The 17,946-nt window shown below is 43.3% G+C and overlaps 1 protein-coding gene across 1 annotated transcript; it reads left to right on the top strand.

The window, feature by feature from the left end:
* Window positions 1-4,131: 4,131 nt before the first annotated feature.
* On the top strand, window positions 4,132-17,621 carry gdnfa (glial cell derived neurotrophic factor a). Its single transcript, XM_035776357.2, has 3 exons — window positions 4,132-4,851; window positions 6,110-6,340; window positions 12,383-17,621. The coding sequence occupies exons 2-3, from the start codon at window positions 6,136-6,138 to the stop codon at window positions 12,976-12,978; spliced, it is 801 nt and encodes a 266-aa protein (XP_035632250.1). The 5' UTR covers window positions 4,132-4,851; window positions 6,110-6,135; the 3' UTR covers window positions 12,979-17,621.
* Window positions 17,622-17,946: the final 325 nt, after the last annotated feature.

Below are 17,946 nucleotides of genomic sequence, written 5' to 3'. Positions count from 1 at the left end.
CCATGTGATAAACACAATGGTGGATCATACTAAAGCCTGCTAGGAATATCTTTAATGTATGTGTGTGACATGGTGATTGTTCATTGTGTATTTGATTCAAGCAGATCAACATTGACATCATGAGTTATCAACCGACTACAGAGTTTAGTATGATGACCCCTGTAATTCCGCATTCCTCTGTCCTCTATGACACACACACACAATGACACCCACCACCACACAACGAGACCCAAAGCTGTCCAAAAAAAAGTCCCCAAACTCCCAGTGACTAGCACTATTTAACCCGGGGGTTGAGTTTGAATACTAAAAGGTCAACCAAGAGTCACCCTCCTCCTCAGACAGATAAGGCTGTTTGTGTGCTCTGAGGGGTTGGCATTCAAAATAAAGTGATTTGCCCCATCGCACTGCACGCCTAATGAGAGAAGAAGGCACTTCCATCTCAGTGACTAGTCCCTTCTGCGAATGACACCCTCAGCCTGTGATGTGTTCTCACACAAAGGAGCTTTCTAAAACAGGGACTATGTTTGGAAGCCATTACTACCTCGTTTATGTTAGTATCAGAGGTCCAGAGAAACGGTATTATGGAGGGAGACTTTGGTGTCACCCCAGTGTGGTCCAGTGTTTACCTATCCAGTCCCCGAGTACCCCCAACAGCACACATTTTTGTTGTAGCCCCAGACAAACTCACCTGATTCAACTCACTGAGGTCTTGACAATTAATTGACAAGTTAAATAATGTGTGCTTGTCCGGGTCTACAACAAAATGAATGCTGTTGGGGGTATTAGAGGACTGGAGTTGGGTAACACGGGACAAGTCCACATAACAAAACACACTCTGTCTGGGCCATGAGCTGGCCATGTTCAACTAGTCTGTGACATCAGAGAGCTCTGTGACACACTCCCTTGTAAACGCCACTAAAAGGAAAAGACCAGTCATCACTGAAAGAGAGTGATTGCTTTTTATGATATGGATGGATTGGATCCCAGTGGAGTCATTACTGGATCTCTTTCTCTCAGTTCTATGTGACAAGGTTTTAGTATTCCCTCCCTTCTAACCCCACTGGCTCTGTACACTGGCATGACCACCTCCAACCATAAACAGTGTTGTTACATGTACTCACGCCAGTCATGCAAACTTTTGACACAATTTCCCAGTGCCAGCCAGAAGAAGCTTTTTGATACTTCCCAAAGATGTAATTCCCTGCGTGGTTGTTTAGTTATCACATCATAACAGCTCCTGAGCTCTGACCCTGGTCTCCTTAATGTCCCCCCCCCCACCACCACCACCACCACAGGGGATAGCTATTCTCTCCAGTACAACCCCCCCGCCTGTAGAATTCTCAGCCCCTCCCCTTAAAAAATGCTCTCAATGTCAGCACTTTAAAATAAAATAAATATATTAAAGACCCAGGCTGTAGTTCAGGACCACTGTTGGCTTTATATGTTGGCGTTTTGTCCCCATCTGTTACTGGACATGACTATGACAGTACTGTGCTTGTTGGTAGCAGACAGTATGTTAATCCTGGTTGTCATTACTGTTGATATTCTCATTGACCGTAAAGTGGAAAAGGAGAATTATGCAATCCTGTTTATTCTTGTTTTTATGGTCGTGTTTATTTGTCATGGTCTGTTAGTAACCACTAGTAACCGCTGCTTCCATAAAAGATGAGTGATGCAGCTAGGTGTCCATGGCCAATGGGCATCCTTCCTGGAGACACCAGCGCCAAGCTAAACATTTGGACAAACCCAGAGAATCAGAGAATCACAGAGGCACACACAGCTTCGACTGTGACTAACACCCAGAGGATAGAACAGGAAACCAACAGTTAAGTTAATTCCTTATGACAAGACCAAAATCAGAGAGGCTGGGCAGAGCACCAATTATGACTGGACCGCTTAAATATAACCCCACTCACATATCTCATATGAAGGAGCAAGAGATAGGACTTCACTACGGAATGAGTGCCTCCCTTCAAATGTCAACTGATTCACCAACGGCAAACACATGGTTCTTCTATCAGCCTGCAGTTAAATGGTTCCGCCATCAGTTACTGTCAATATCACTACAAGTTGTAGTACTGTAACCTGACTATCAACCGTTCCTCTATTGACATGACATGAATCAGTTAGTGACTCTGATGGCATCTAACAACCATTTGGATTAGCAACAGAAACAAGTAGTGAATACAGATCATCTGGAGACAGGACACATTTTTGTCGAGCTTGTGGATGGTAGACTAGACTGTTCAGGTCAGTTAAATTGATCCAGAGTGCAGATTAGGCCATGATTTCTCTCATGGTCAGAGTAAGTACAGGCAGAATAGATCACATTTGACCCCTTCCCATGAAATCCTAGATGTCAAAGGTCCTAAACAACAGAGGAAAAGCAGGTCAATGGGGTTGTGCAAATCCTTTTAGCTAACACCAAGAGAGGAACAGAGGAGAGGTGATACTAGGAATGTAAAAATGGAAGAATCCGACCCATCCACCATCAATTCACTGTCGTTTTGTAAAAACAAAAACTAAATGCACATGTCATACTGTAAACTCCCTTTCGCCTGCACCTGCACTTAGAAAGTACTGGCTGGTCAAGTGTTCTGTTGTACAGGACATCACCTCTCTTGGCTTTTAAAACATCGGACATTTTTACACAGACTGACAGACAGACACTACACTTCGAAGGGATTCACCGAGGAAAAATGGTTATGCTGTGTTTCAGGCATGATTATGAGACGCAACATAAGCGGAACACAGGCAGCCAGAGGTGTGTTATAAAGGCATGGATTTAGACAATTGTATACCTCTCGACCGGTTATTGGAGCACCCATTACTCACAGGATGTTACTGATCCAGTAACAATGAAGTGGATAGCTTCTGAAGAGAACACGACAGTGAGGAATCTACAGTATTGTGTACGTAGAAAGGAGTCAATAACAAGAGGAGGCAGATGGTAACCAAGGCAGACACACAAAGAAACATATTAGAGAATACACACATTAACGTGTGATCCCAGTCCCGGAGCTAACAAATATGCCCCTTTTAATACCAATGCATGATAAAAACGAGCTAAATCACATCACCAGTCACCTTAGATTGACAGTGTCAACCGTTGAACTTGCATCCCTTGTGTCACAGCCAGAATGTTGCCGTCTGTAATTTGCCTGTCAAACATAAATAAAAATCCTTCTCTCGAAATGTTTGATTTTTGAATGTGTAAAATATCTGGGTGTATTCTAACTCATCAACACAGAAATGAGTTCAATTCATAAACAGTTGGGTAAAACCATGAAGAATGTAGCTATCCTGAAGATGAAAGAGATCTAGAGTGTAAATGAGGAGGGCTAATGGACCAGGCCTCTCAGGTACCACATCACAGAGGGTTTATAGCCACTCTATTGTGGGCCACACAGACCCCTGCAGGCAAAACGACACCAAACACTGGTTATTAAGTGACCATTTGCTCCAAGCTATAGTGTGCATCTGAATACATCCCACTGGCCACAGACTTCAATTCAAAGTCTATTCTACTTTGTTCAACATAATGTCATTGAAATGACATGTAAACAACAGTTGATTCAACCAGTGTGTGCCCAGTGGTTATGTAATGGGTATTCTACAGCTGCTGCAGTGCATAACATTTTGGAGAAGTATATCTTGTGCCATATGCATAAAATATTAAAGGACTTACATATTTACACCTTTACCCACAAATGCCCATCACACTTATTTTCAAGTCTGTCCTAGTAAATAAGTGTGGTGGGCATCCTAATTTGATCTATGAGTAGCTGGAACCCGACACCCAGTGCGCGCGGTAAAGATCAGTGTATTCAAGGAACATGTATAGCAAACGAACGTCTCCAAATCGCCTTCCACATTACTGAAATCTAACCCCAGGACATTAGGAGAGTGACATACTCCTAAAGAGATCCCAAAACTGCGACCCAGCAAATGGAACGCCAGGGGTGTTTTGGAGATGTGAGTTTGCGTGTACTTCTGTTTGTACTTGCTGTTTGGTTGTGCAGAGGTCGAGAAAAGGAGGGCGGACTCTTCGAAACGTCAGCGCGCTCAAAGCTATAAATCTATCCAGGCTGTCTACTGCGACTCGTACAGCGTGATGCGCAGACAGCTGCACATCTGTACTGACAGTGCCAGTCTGGAGAGAATATACAGAGCCCGCATGTGGACAACCATCTCACTCCTTGCACGGACACCACTTGGATATAATGGAGAATACACATTGCCCTCGTTTTTTATTAGAATACCAAGTCCATTGGGGATATGAAAACATCAAGTAAATCTTCTTGACTCTATGTTGGTCCGGTGGATGATTTGATTTTCTCTCATTGAAAAAGTTTAAGGTAACACGTAATAAACTGTCTCTCTAAAGCGGATTCGGTGCCGGTAAAGCAATTCGGCGACGGTAAAGCTGATGTCTTCATTTGACTCCTTGCAGTTGATGATGGTGGATCTCTCTCGGATTTCCAATGTGGAAACCAGCATCCAATTAGTTTGCGATTGAGCGCCTGGATAGACAGCGCAGAGGCACTTTGGCCAGCTAGCCACTTAAGCGTGTAGCCTACCGGTGGGCAGACGCATGGTTGGGCGCTCTGCTCTGTAGGCTACAGAGTTCCATTAATTCTGAGTGGCATTTTTACTTATTTTTTTATTTTTTTACATTGTCATTTAAATTGAACCCATCGGATCTGGTTTATGTGATCAGATAAAACTGTACAGTCTGAATATATCATTTGTATACAAGTACTTCATACTCACTCCGGAACGTTAAATGCATCGCTGTGTGTTGGACTTTAATACGGATACAATTGCAGGTCTGCAAGGGCCAGATTTAAGGTAAGCACATTCCAATCAGTTATTGATTGTGCAATATTTTTTTTTTGTAAATGAGATGCACTTGTAGGCTGTTAACCTACTATAGTATTGATTAAGGAATTTTGAGGATATCAGATCTATTCTGAATGTCGATCAGCCTACAAAGTAAGCATTCACAATGGATAAAACACGTACAAAAAAGGAAAATAAACATTCTAACACGCATTAACAGTGTGCCAAATGTTCTGGGTGTTAGTTGCAAATCGGAAGTAATTTATTTAACGCATTAAGCCTATTCAATAAGTACACCCTATGGACATACTTTAGCTGCAGCCAAATGCTCAATTAACAATAGTCACATAAGCAATAGGGATTCACCATCTGGCAAATTTCTACTGAACACAAGCCAATGCTCTATGCATGGTGCGTCCATAAACGAATTTTAGAGTAAAGGCGCACCCTTTGCCCGTGACTGCCATCCATTTCAGTAACACGCACTCGTAAATGACCACTCAAATAGGTCAAAAATGTGTTGTAATCGAGGTGCTTTGGATCAGAATGTCCATCATATACAAAACAATCATTAAAACGACATTATTGTAATATCAATATTTTGTATCATGTAGAAGCTATGGAGGTCCCTAAAAGTAATAGGATAGTTCAGTATGAAATCATATTTATAGATTAGATCTAGACCATGTCAACGTAAAGACCGTGGGCTAACAGTTTATATTTAGCCTACATATAGCGTTTATAACTTTCTAGCTTTATTTGACCTTTTTGTTGAAAGATATACAATTTGATACAATGTAAATAATGGTCTCTAAAGTTTGTTAATTTGGATCAACCAATAGCTGTCCTCAAAACACAATAGCCAACAAAACATCATATATACAGCAAGTTGGCTGGCTTCACTGTTGTTGAATGGGCATAACCTATTGACATGAAGGGTGGTTGCTATTGCCAAATGAATTTCGAAAGATGTCATCATGACTCAAGACTGTTTTCTGCACTGTATCAAAGCAGGTCAACAATGTGCCAGTCGGGAGCTACAGTATCTATTATGCCTTATTCCCATCCTTCATAGTATCAACATCAAATATTAATGCTTGTAATATTTTCTTGCAATTCAAAAGATGACCAAACTAAGCCCATTTTGGCACTATGTCCTATGTTTCCTGTGTTCACAGCATACACATATCTTTAACATTTTGATCTCATTTGTAAATGTAGGATTGTTTCAAAAGGTTGATCACACGCCTGTTTTGTTTTCTTGCAGCTTCCTTCATAGGAACTGAGTCTAAGATGAAGTTATGGGATGTTTTGGCCACGTGTTTGTTGCTCCTGAGCTCCGTCTCCACACGCCCCCTCTACCAAAACCTTCAGCCAGCCAAGAGAGCTCACTACTCGGATCGGTACAGTGATTCTCTGTCCCTGTCTGTGGAGGAACCAGAGCCAGAGTCCCAGTCAGAGTCTCACAGCCTGCAGGAAATCTCCATGGAGGATAAATGTAAGTCAAGACTCTGATAGTGTTTTATCACCTGTTGAAGTGTGAGTCAAATATACTTTCTTCTGATTAAAGCTCAAATTCTTGGTTGCTACATCCATTTTTGGACTTGTGATATATACCCATTGATTATTGGAGAATATAACTTATGAACTGTCGTACCCCATCAGATCCCCAAATACAGTTGAAGTTGGAAGCTTACATACACATACATACACATTAAAACTCATTTTTCAACCACTTCACAAATTTCTTGTTAACAAACTATAGCTTTGGCAAGTCGGTTAGAACATCTACTTTGTGAATGACACAAGTAAGTTTTCCAACAATTGTTTACAGACAGATTATTTCACTTATAATTCACTGTATCACAATTCCAGTGGGTCAGACGTTTACATACACTAAGTGGCTGTGCCTTTAAACAGCTTGGAAAATTCCAGAAAATGATGTCATGGCTTTTTGAAGCTTCTGATAGACTAATTGATATCATTTGAGTCAATTGGAGGTGTACCTGTGGATGTATTTCAAGGCCTACCTTCAAACCCAGTGCCTCTCTGCTTGACATCATGGGAAAATCAAAAGAAATCAGCCAAGATCTCAGAAAAAATAATTGCAGACCTCCACCAGTCTGGTTCATCCTTGGGAGCAATTTCCGAACACCTGAAGGTACCACGTTCATCTGTACAAACAAAAGTACACAAGTATAAACACCATGGGACCATGCTGCCGCCATACCGCTCAGGAAGGAGACGCGTTCTGTCTCCTAGAGATGAACGTACTTTGGTGCGAAAAGTGCAAATCAATCCCAGAACAGCAGCAAAGGACCTTGTGAAGATGCTGAAGGAAACCGGTCCAAAAGTATCTATATCCACAGTAAAACGAGTCCTATATCGACATAACCTGAAAGGCTGCTCAGCAAGAAAGAAGCCACTGCCCCAAAACCGACAAAAGCCAGACTACGGTTTGCAACTGCACATGGGGACAAAAATCATACTTTTTGTAGAAATGTCCTCTGGTCTGATGAAACAGAAATAAAACTGTTTGGCAATAATGACCATCCTTATGTTTGGATGAAAAATGGGCAGGCTTGCAAACCTGAAGAACACCATCCCAACCGTGAAGCACGGGGGTGGCAGCATCATGTTGTGGGGGTGCTTTGCTGCAGGAGGGGATGGTGCACTTCACAAAATAGATGGCATCATAAGGATGGAAATGTATGTGGATATATTGAAGTAATATCTCAAGACATCAGTCAGGAAGTTAAAGCTTGGTCACAAATGGGTCTTCCAAATGGACAATGACCCCAAGCATACTTTCAAAGTTGTGGCGAAATGGCTTAAGGCCAACAAAGTCAAGGTACTGGAGTGGCCACCACAAAGCCCTGACCTCAATCCTATAGATCATTTGTGAGCAGAACTGAAAAAAATGTGTGCGAGCAAGGAGGCCTTCAAACCTGACTCAGTTATACCAACTCTGTCAGGAGGAATGGACCAAAATTCACCCAACTTATTGTGGGAAGCTTGTGGAAGGCTACCCAAAATGTTTGACCCAAGTTAAACAATTTAAAAGCAATGATACTAAATACTAATTGAGTGTATGTTAACTTCTGACCCACTGGGAATGTGATGAAAGAAATAAAAGCTGAAATAAATTATTCACTCTGCTATTATTCTGACATTTCACATTCTTAAAATAAAGTGGTGATCCTAACTGACCTAAGACAGGGAATGTATACTTGGATTAAATGTCAGGAATTGTTAAAAACTGAGTTTAAATGTATTTGGCTAAGGTGTATGTAAACTTCTGACTCCTACTATATAAGCTTGTTTTTACATTGTTTACAATGTAAATGTAAACAAACACTGTATAGCCACAAAACATGGTTAAAACGATCATTTTTATATCTTGGATGATCAGTCCTTGTATCCATTGCTCTGTATATTAATTTGACAGTGCTTACATTTCTCCCGGCCAATCCCTGAGCTTTTTACTAAAACAGAGGCGGGGTGTCTGCCTTGTTGTTAATTCAATTAAGGACTCTCGCTTTAAGATCAGACCGTGTTCTAGAAAAGGATTCTCTAACAGAAGACTAATAACGTTGCTTGATGAGGCCCTGTTGCAAAACCATAGCAATAAAGTGACTGCAGTACTGAGTAGTCAACTGGTTCTCAGTTCCTTGAAGTGTGTATGGGTTTGAAGAGGGTGACAAACACGACCGCTGGAAAATGCACATTCAACATACCATTTATGGTTTGGTACCCAGTTTGTTCAAAGGCCTGATTATCAAAACAAACGGGGTATACTCCGCCCAAACATTTAACACAAACCTCAGAGAGGATACATATGTTTATGTGATGGCCATAGGTTGCCATGTGTTCCGTATGGCACATACAGGATTATGTGTTTTAAATAGAGTCGGGGGCGCTCCTTTGGTAGGAACAGGCTCTCCTTGGGTTCACACTTGGATTAAAGTCTTGCAGGCCATGAACTTTTGCTATGGATCATATTGTAGCAACTAGCAAGGTAAGCTTATCCCATATAAAGGGACAGCAGTCGATGTAATTGAGGGCTGATTGTTTGAGTTTGAGTTGATTATTATTTTATTTTTTTACAGGGACAGTGCACATTAATCAACATTTCAGTAAAAGTGATGGTTTAGCCAGCCGGCTAATTTTCAACCGCAGTTGCTGGGCAGATTATTAAAAATAATTACAATAACAGTACAATACAATACAGATAAACAATGAGCAGTGAGCACATGCAGAGCCGCATAGGACCATCAACACGTAGCACGCAGACAGAACAACATAACACAAAAAGCAACAAAACAAAATCCATTAAAGCAACAGTGTTTCCACACCTCACAAGCTACAGACAACATGGAAAGATACAATACACAGCTAGGGAATGTGTTCACAAGTCTGACTGGCCTTTAGCTATGTCTTGATGTTTTTTGTGAAGGTGCTATAGGTGGTGCAGTTGATGGCATTGTGTTCCAGACATGGGAAGCTCTCACAGAGAAAGCAGATTGACTAAAGGTGCTTTTCCTTAAGGGAACTAACTATACAGTCACCTCGCATGGCAGACCTTGTGGATCTGCTGCCATGGGTTTGGGTTGAAGAAAAGTACCAAGTGGAGGGGGAGGAGCCGGGCCATTTCGGACCTTGAATACAAGACATGCGTCAGTGTATTGCACAATATTTTTGTGCTTTCTGAGGATGTAACAGTGATGATGGCTATTGGTCTTTCTTATCAAGCACTTTGAGAGCCTGTTTGTAGACAGACTGAACAGATTTTCATGTTGTACAGCAAGCTTGGGCCCAACTAGTCAAGCAGAATGTTAAGTGGGGGAGTATCATAGATTTGAAGTACAGTTTTGCTACCTATGTAGTCAAACAATTTTGTCCGAATCGGAAATGATCTAGGTTGAATTTGGTTATTTGAGTTACCTTTTTCACCTACTTTTTAATTGTTGAAGGGCACTTCAACTGAGGCGCCCATGGGGCCAGACTAGTCATTGATAAATCCTGCTGGCTACCTACTTCAGAGCAGTTTGTCTAACAGTAGGTTTAATTAAACAGTTCTCTCTACTGCTGTGTGCAGCATCACGCTGATGGTAAAAACATCTTCTGCTGTGTGCAGCATCACGCTGATGGTAAAAACACCTTCTGCTGTGTGCAGCATCACGCTGATGGTAAAAATATCTACTGCTGTGGGCAGCATCACGCTGATGGTAAAAATATCTACTGCTGTGGGCAGCATCACGCTGATGGTAAAAACATCTACTGCTGTGTGCAGCATCACGCTGATGGTAAAAACATCTACTGCTGTGGGCAGCATCACGCTGATGGTAAAAACATCTACTGCTGTGGGCAGCATCACGCTGATGGTAAAAACTTCTACTGCTGTGGGCAGCATCACGCTGATGGTAAAAACATCTACTGCTGTGGGCAGCATCACACTGATGGTAAAAACATCTACTGCTGTGGGCAGCATCACACTGATGGTAAAAACATCTACTGCTGTGGGCAGCATCACGCTGATGGTAAAAACATCTACTGCTGTGGGCAGCATCACGCTGATGGTAAAAACATCCATGCGGCAGAAGGAGCAAGAAATAGTGAGTGCGGCTCCTCAGTTCCAAACAGAGGCTAGAGCTGACATTCCTCTTGCTTGTTTATCTTCACCCCCGTCTCTTTGGGACTGCAGGACCTGTGCCCTCTCCCTGTCAAGAAAACATAGCGTGTTGTGTTTTATCCCGAACCAAGTTAGAGTAAAGGAACATGGAAACAGATGCAGATCACAGGAGAAAGACTGGACAATACGGCAGAGTCAAAACCAACAAGGGCAAAATAGTGTTTAGGCTCATTTAAGCATCTTCGAGGGCAAGGAATTCCATTTGTTTAAAATAACATAACAGTCTTGACTTTACACAGTAGTAAACTGTGTGCAGCGCTCTAGATAAGGCATGGAACATTTAGAACAGATAGATGTTTTTCCCCTCACCTCATATTCAGTTAGCGGCGGTGAGTGACATCACCTCAGCCTGTTCTGTAACTTAAGACCGTTAACAATGCACCAAGGTGTAAACAACCCTGGAACTCAATGGGAGGTTTGGCCTTTTGTTTCGGGTGCGATGTCTGTGGTAAGCGATGAATCTTGTACCAGTTCCAAGAAACCTTTGGAGCCAAGTGTCTCTGCAGCTGATCCACTGCCTCTAGAGATACGTGTGTCTGGCTTCTGGTGCATGCTCCACTAGGCTAGAAAACTATGTGAAGTGAAGTATTTAATACAAAAATCTTTTTGTATGCCTTGTCAGGACTTCACTTTGTTCTCAGTACAGCGTTACACCCGGCAGACTTCAGAACTGATCTCTAAATCATAACAAACGTGATTCTGGAGAACATTTGAAACAGGTGCACGGGGAGAGCCGGGAGGTGTTGCTGTCGTTTGGGCTGTGGAACAATTGTGTCTGACAGCTGGTGTAGAATAGGTGCTATCCCTGTCTGTCTGTCTACTCTATCGTCCATCAGCTGATAGCCACACAATAGAAGGTGCTTAAATCAAAGGGCACAGGGTGTCTAAACAGATTGGTCCCTGGCTCACCCGATACCACCGCGACGGCCCAATCAGCCGTGGAGCTGGGTGGATCAGATGACCTGCACGCTGGCAGTGGGACAGGTGAGACAGGTGACTCCCAACGGCAAGAAGAGGCTGGGCTACTGACACCTCTACCTGGCAGATAGACACACTACACAACCTGCCTGGGTGCCCTGTGCCTGCCACACACAGGCCAGTCTACTGAGGCCTGGAGTAAATCATGCCAAGGCTAGCTTTAAGGGCATTCCTTCTCTACTAACCCCACCTCCACTGAACGAACACACACACGCACAAAAGCTAGCCACACACACACACACATTAAAACAGAAAAAAAACATCATACACCTGACATTCATATTGGGTAATATGATTAGTGTCATACTAATTGAGTCATTCAACAATAATGTTTTCTGTGATCTTCCGAGTGGGTTGCCAGACGTTTAAGCGATGCGGAGAAGGAGGAGGGTTTTAAACCCACTATAATGGAATCACCGTGTATTACATGAGGATCAAAGGGCTCTCTGGGGTTTTGTTTCCCTCTGCAGATGGCGGAGGGCTTCCTGCATGTTTTGAATTTGAAATAGAATAAGTGCTGAAGAGAGATGAAATCGTCTCTCTCCATATCACAATCCATATGATTCCCTTCTAGCGGTGCTTTGAAGCTCTGATTCAGTGTTTTAAAAAGGGAAAGAGAAGGTGGTCTGTTCCAAGAAGTATAACTAGAATTACTGAAACAATATTCTGTATGGAACTGTCAACTGTTACAGTTATTGAAGCATCGCTACCTTGTCACAGGGAAACTCTATAGTGATTTAACATTAAAATTGTTGCCATCACTATTTTTACTTCTATTGTTTATTACTACAGTATATGTTGTCACTTTAATGCATTGACTTTACTATTGCATTAATCAGCCATATCCTCTATGCATCCTCTCTCTTACAGATGACATCACAGGCCCATATCCGGACCAGTTTGATGACGTAATGGATTTTATCAAGGCTACCATTGGCAGACTGAGGAGATCATCCGAGCCCGCCGGCGGCTCAAGGGAAAGGAGGGAGCAGAGAGAGCAGGAGAGACAGAGAGGAGCAGCAAACACGGACCGAGGAGGAGGAGGAGGGAGAGGAGAGGGGAGAGGAGGACGGGCAAGAGGAGGACGTGCGGAGAAGAAGAAGGGTCGGGGGCGAGGGGGCAAAGGGAGGAGCAGTGAAAGAGGGGAGCAGCGGACGAAGCCGGTTGAAGGCCGTGGCTGCTTGCTAAAAGAGGTCCATCTCAACGTGACAGACTTAGGTCTGGGCTACCAGACCAAAGAGGAGCTGATCTTCCGATACTGCAGCGGCCCCTGTTCAGACGCAGAGACCAACTATGACAAGATCCTCAACAACCTCACCCACAACAAGAAGCTGGTCAAGGACATACCTTCCCGCACCTGCTGTCGACCAATCTCCTTTGACGACGACCTGTCGTTCCTGGATGACAACAACGAGGACTACCACATTCTGCAGAAGCATTCCGCCCGCAAATGTGGTTGTGTTTGACTCTGGGAGAGATGAAAACAAGAGAGAAAGGCAAAGTGCTGACAGACAGAAATGAAGCAGGCAGTGACAAAGTCTCTCGGAGGCTGGCACTGCCTTTTCAAGGGAAGGAACACAGTGGAAAATAACAGAACGTGAGACAGATAGTCCACTCCAGTGGTGTCTTAGGACCCATGGCCAGTGTTAGCGCGTCCTGTCCTACTCCTGAGAAGCTGCAAAGGGGTGAACAGGGATGGTGTAGTCCCCAAACCTCCAGTGATTTAAGCTGATCCAGAGCCCAAGTCAGGTCACAGTGGAGAAGGGACTCCTCTATGTTCTAATGCCAGTTGATGACTGACATTAAATTACATTGGAATTCAGTGTAACAGCCCATTAAAGAGACATTGTCAATTCAGCTCAGTATTCACTTCATGGTTGGATCGCGTCCTTGGAGGTCTACATGGATACTGTCTCATTTACCTGTTGAACCATGCTGTTAGACTCAAAGGCTTGCCTGCAATGGAGTTGGTGAGACAGAACCAGACAGAGGAAATCTGGATATTGAAAGCTGGTCTGTTCCTCAAAACGTCAGATTCTCCTGGGAGCATCTATTTTCCCAGGAACGTAGTCAGCTCCTGAGGCTCACAGTGAGAACAGACTTCGTCCTGATGGGTATTTTTAGCTGCAGTCCAGTGTGTTCTGGTTCCACTGCACAGACTGGAGCTTAAAGTTTACATTCACAATGAACGGGAGAAAAAAAAGTAGAGAGGACTCTTCAACCTGTTGACTGGCTTAGTCCTACAGCAGAGACTGTCTGGTGCTACACACCAATGTAAAATCCCAAATATTTCAAATTATATATGAGATGTATTTATTAAGATTGAACTAATTTATTGTTATTTATTGCAGTCCATTTTTATGATTTTCCTTATTTATTTGAGCTTTGTTTTGTCCTGGATAGTGCCAAAGCAGAGCATGTGTTTTCTAAGGGAAATCAGATTGTGCTGAAACAACTGGGTTCAAGGTGCAGCCATAACCAATCAAACTCATCCTTTTGTTTCCAAACGCTGTACAGTTTGTATCTGAATTCCATGGTAGATAATCCTAAACCCACTGCCGATTCCAAAACATCATGGATTTATGAGAATAACATAAGGTATCAGGTTTAGGGAGGGAAAGCAGAGAGAAAGACAGCCTGGAGTGGACCAATTTCAACCTTTTTCTAAACAAAAAAAATCTTATCTCTGCTTTCCGATCATTTTGAAGGATGCCAGGTTTGAGCGTCTTTGACAGTGTTCCTCATTTGTCACTAATGGAAAGCAGAGAGGATGGAGAGGCCTGGGATGTTAAGGACTGAGGGCTTGGGAGAGACCAGTCAGCTGCTCCTCACTCCTAACTATCAAAGTAAAGGGGTAAACAGACTTCTGGCAAAACCATGGCATGTTTACAAGGAGCATTCAAATCCTGCATTCTCGTTTTTTTATTTTTAGGACAGAATAAAGTCGTACTGCCGGTGGTTATCCCAGACAGCTGTGCAGCCTTCCCTACAATGATACTCTCCACATTAAAAGAAGACTACGTTGAATTATAGACAGAATAACAAATGGACCTCAGGAGGTACAGGACAGGATGGTTATGGGCAGCCTTCAGGACCACTGCTTTCAACGCACTTTCATATCACACCATTTGCAAAGTAATATTTGACTGACCGCTTTACAAAAGACCACAAGAAAATCTCTGATATCATAATGAAAACCTTGAGGGACTAGACTGTGGAAAATGGACCCAGTGTCCTTTGGCCATCACAGTGCAGAAGTTGATGGTATGCATGTATGCTTGGCTGCCAGGGTCTTATATCTCAACCCTTCAGCCTGGTCCTGGCTCTACACCAAGTCTGGGCAAAGGCTTTGTAGTGGTTACTGTCCCAGTAGGCTTTAGCGTTCCTGGGAGTGTCTCTGTCTCTGTTGTCTCTGCTCTGACACAGGTCTTTCTCACTGATCTGGGGTTAGTTTGAAAACGATCCTCTAACATGCAGCTTAGCCCACTACTCCCACTGGCAAAGGCACCCTGGTGTTTAAAACCATTTAAGGGAGATCTGGCTCTGTCACTCTTAGCCAAGCCGACATGCATGTCTTAGGGCCAGACAGTAAAACAAAGAGACGGACATAGATTGTGACATTACTAAAGGGGAGAGAGGGGAGCACTGGGGTAACCAGGCATGCTCAGTGTGAACACTATACAGCATACCATCCATCCTCACCCAAAACAACTACTTAACAGAAAAGAACACGAACAGAGGAATCTTCAAAGCATTATTACTACAGTACTATGCCCTTGTCCATATAGAAGAGCTTTTGAGTGAAACCCAGAGAAAGGGAGCCCCAGAACAGCCCTTGATGTTAGCATGGATTATGGACCAGAGTATCTGTGCTCACCCAACAGAAACCAAGCCAGCTTTAGCCCCATAATCTCCCCCAGCACACAGAACAAATCCACGGCATCAAGATGAATTTAGGCCAAACACTGTTGGAGAAAGATCGACCCCTTTAATCACAGCATGCTTTTATCAATTGGATCATCATCCCCTTTAATAACTGATGTCTGTGTAAGCCTTTCCGGCAGCCTCTTGGGCCCTTACCTTTCCGTATGTTACTTTTAAGTGTGTGAACTGTGTCTGACCACTCCCCCTTCGTCTTCACATATGGTTGTTTCCTCAACTGTCAGTGTTCCTTTTCCTGTGTGTTCATAACGCTGGCAGTTATTTTGTGAAGGTAAGGTGTGTGTAAAAGCAGAGGAATCTGCAGTGCCAACACCAGGCAGAAAGGATTGATTTTTTTGTTTTCAGACCCATGTTTGTGTTATAATCGGCTGCGAAAGAAAAGGTGTAATGTTTTGTGTTACTGAACCAAAGCCCTCAACAAACTTTATTTTTGTACAATACTCATTTTATAACTTTTTACAGAATTAAACTCATTTTTATCAAAATGTCTGTCTGATGGCTATTGAATACTAAATGCTTGTTGCTTCAGTGAGCTGTAGAATCTGAAAAAGATTGACAGGTTCTCGCCAGCCAGAAAGGTCTTTCATAACATAAGTAGTCTCTCCCGACATACATTTGTGGAGAAAATACAGAGAAAAGGAGACTGTTCTAAGACTGTAAGCGCAAGGCGAGTGCAAAAGTATTTCTCATTGTGGAATAATGTATCATCGTGTTGGGGGATTGTCATCAGCACTCGAAGTTAGGGCGGGTCAGGGGAGAGGGTGGTTGAGGGTTGTAGGTGTGTGTAGGGAGTCGTAGGACCGGATTAGAGAGAGGAGACAGAGGCTCTCTAGTGCTTTACTCCTCGTGTTGTGCATTCCTGAACGCTGGCCCAGGTTTGTACGCTAAACAAAAGCTTGCTGTAAAGCGACACCATGCTGTAAATCGAGGCACTCGGCGGGAATGTTTCCACCGTGCAGAGAAGATATGTAAACGCTGATGAGAAAATGGCACAGTTGGCCAGGCGGAGTGAGTCAGTCAACTTCGGCCGGTGTGTATACACCTCAAGGTTGATGTACCTCGATTTTTTTCCAGTGGATAAAACGAAAGCACTGATTATGTACACACAACTGTCCTGTGAGGATCAAGACTTCACGCCTGGACTACCGGCCAAAACCTGCCCCTCTCTTGAGCTATTGGCGGCAAGGAGATGGGGACAAACTTGAGACTAAAACAGAGGAGAGATTTGATCCTCTGACTCCTCCATGACTTATACGGGCCGTAGTGCCAAACAGAGCCCCAACACACCCGTTGCCCACTACTAAAGGAGGCAGATGATCACACTGGGCATGGGTGGACTGTGATATCACCCATAGCTCGCCTGCATTCTAACATTGTGGCATTCCCGGGCCGGTAACATACACTGCTGGAGCCAGTGGCTGGTGACGTCAGCATTTGGAATAGTAGTGCTGGGCAGGAGGATTGGGGCTTGGCTAAGCCACGCTCCTTTGGGAGTTGTTACGGCTTTCAGGACGTTTGAGGCTTTTTCATGGCGATCTGGCCACAGCCCAGATAATGAGCAGCTTTCGAGGATTTGTGTTAAGAACACGTTTTCTAGTCCAGATCTCTTGGGATGATTGTTTGTGCAGGCCAAAGCGCAGCACAGCCTTTGCGATTTCATTCACTAAGAAGGAAAGACAAATCGAACCCTTTCCATGCCTGTCTTCAGTCACACCCGTGAAAGACAACTGACACTTTCTAAAGGCACTATAGTAGAACTTGTTGAAACTGAATGGTCTTCTCAATCCCACACAACTGTTTGGTGGGTTAACCAGAGGCTACATTCCAGGGGATTGTAATGAACACGGACATGTGATCCATGAACTATGGCATAGCTTTTTCTGTCACACTAACGTAATTATAGACACTACAGGTTGTACAAGAGATTTAGGACAACACTGCTGACTGTCGTCACTATCTAGTTTCCGGGTGAGGTGAAAGGAAGCGATTCAAGTATATTTAAAAAATGTCTAGCTATGCAGCAGCTTGTTACCCATATAGTTCTATTGGGTATGTATAACAGATATATTACCTGCTGATATGGACAGAAACATAACCTTCTTGTCAATTCATACCCCCCAAACTATTCTCCAACATGATGGATCGTAATTTACACCACATGGCATGGAGTTGTCTTGGTATTTCCAAACGCAATCATTCATTTTCATGCTAAATGTTCACTTTTCCCATCAATATTTAGGAATGTTTGAGTCCTGCAAGTGAAACTGCGCACTAGAAATAACATCTAAATAAATATTTATTTGAAGGAGTGACTCACTGAAGGAAACACATGCACGTCCTTCAGTCCATGACTAAGACTGAGTGGACGTCCAAGAGGGTGAACTCTCTGATAGAATCCACCTTGATCTATCTGGTTTCTAAGTGGAGCATAATGCATCACAATAAAATCTTGATCTGGGTTGATCTTGGACTCTACAGGTCCAAAGACAATG

Source organism: Oncorhynchus keta, chromosome 9 (genome assembly GCF_023373465.1).
Source record: "Oncorhynchus keta strain PuntledgeMale-10-30-2019 chromosome 9, Oket_V2, whole genome shotgun sequence".
In the NCBI taxonomy this organism is placed as follows: Eukaryota; Metazoa; Chordata; class Actinopteri; order Salmoniformes; family Salmonidae; genus Oncorhynchus; species Oncorhynchus keta.
The sequence above is the reverse complement of the archived record's forward strand: the minus strand, read 5'-3'. Positions and strand labels throughout refer to the sequence as shown.

Bases quoted from the DNA above. Each gene is read 5' to 3' on its own strand.
- gdnfa (XM_035776357.2), top strand. From the start codon at position 6,136: ATGAAGTTATGGGATGTTTTGGCCACGTGTTTGTTGCTCCTGAGCTCC. The intron at 6,341-12,382 runs GTAAGTCAAGAC...TCTCTCTTACAG, and splicing joins AATCTCCATGGAGGATAAAT to ATGACATCACAGGCCCATAT.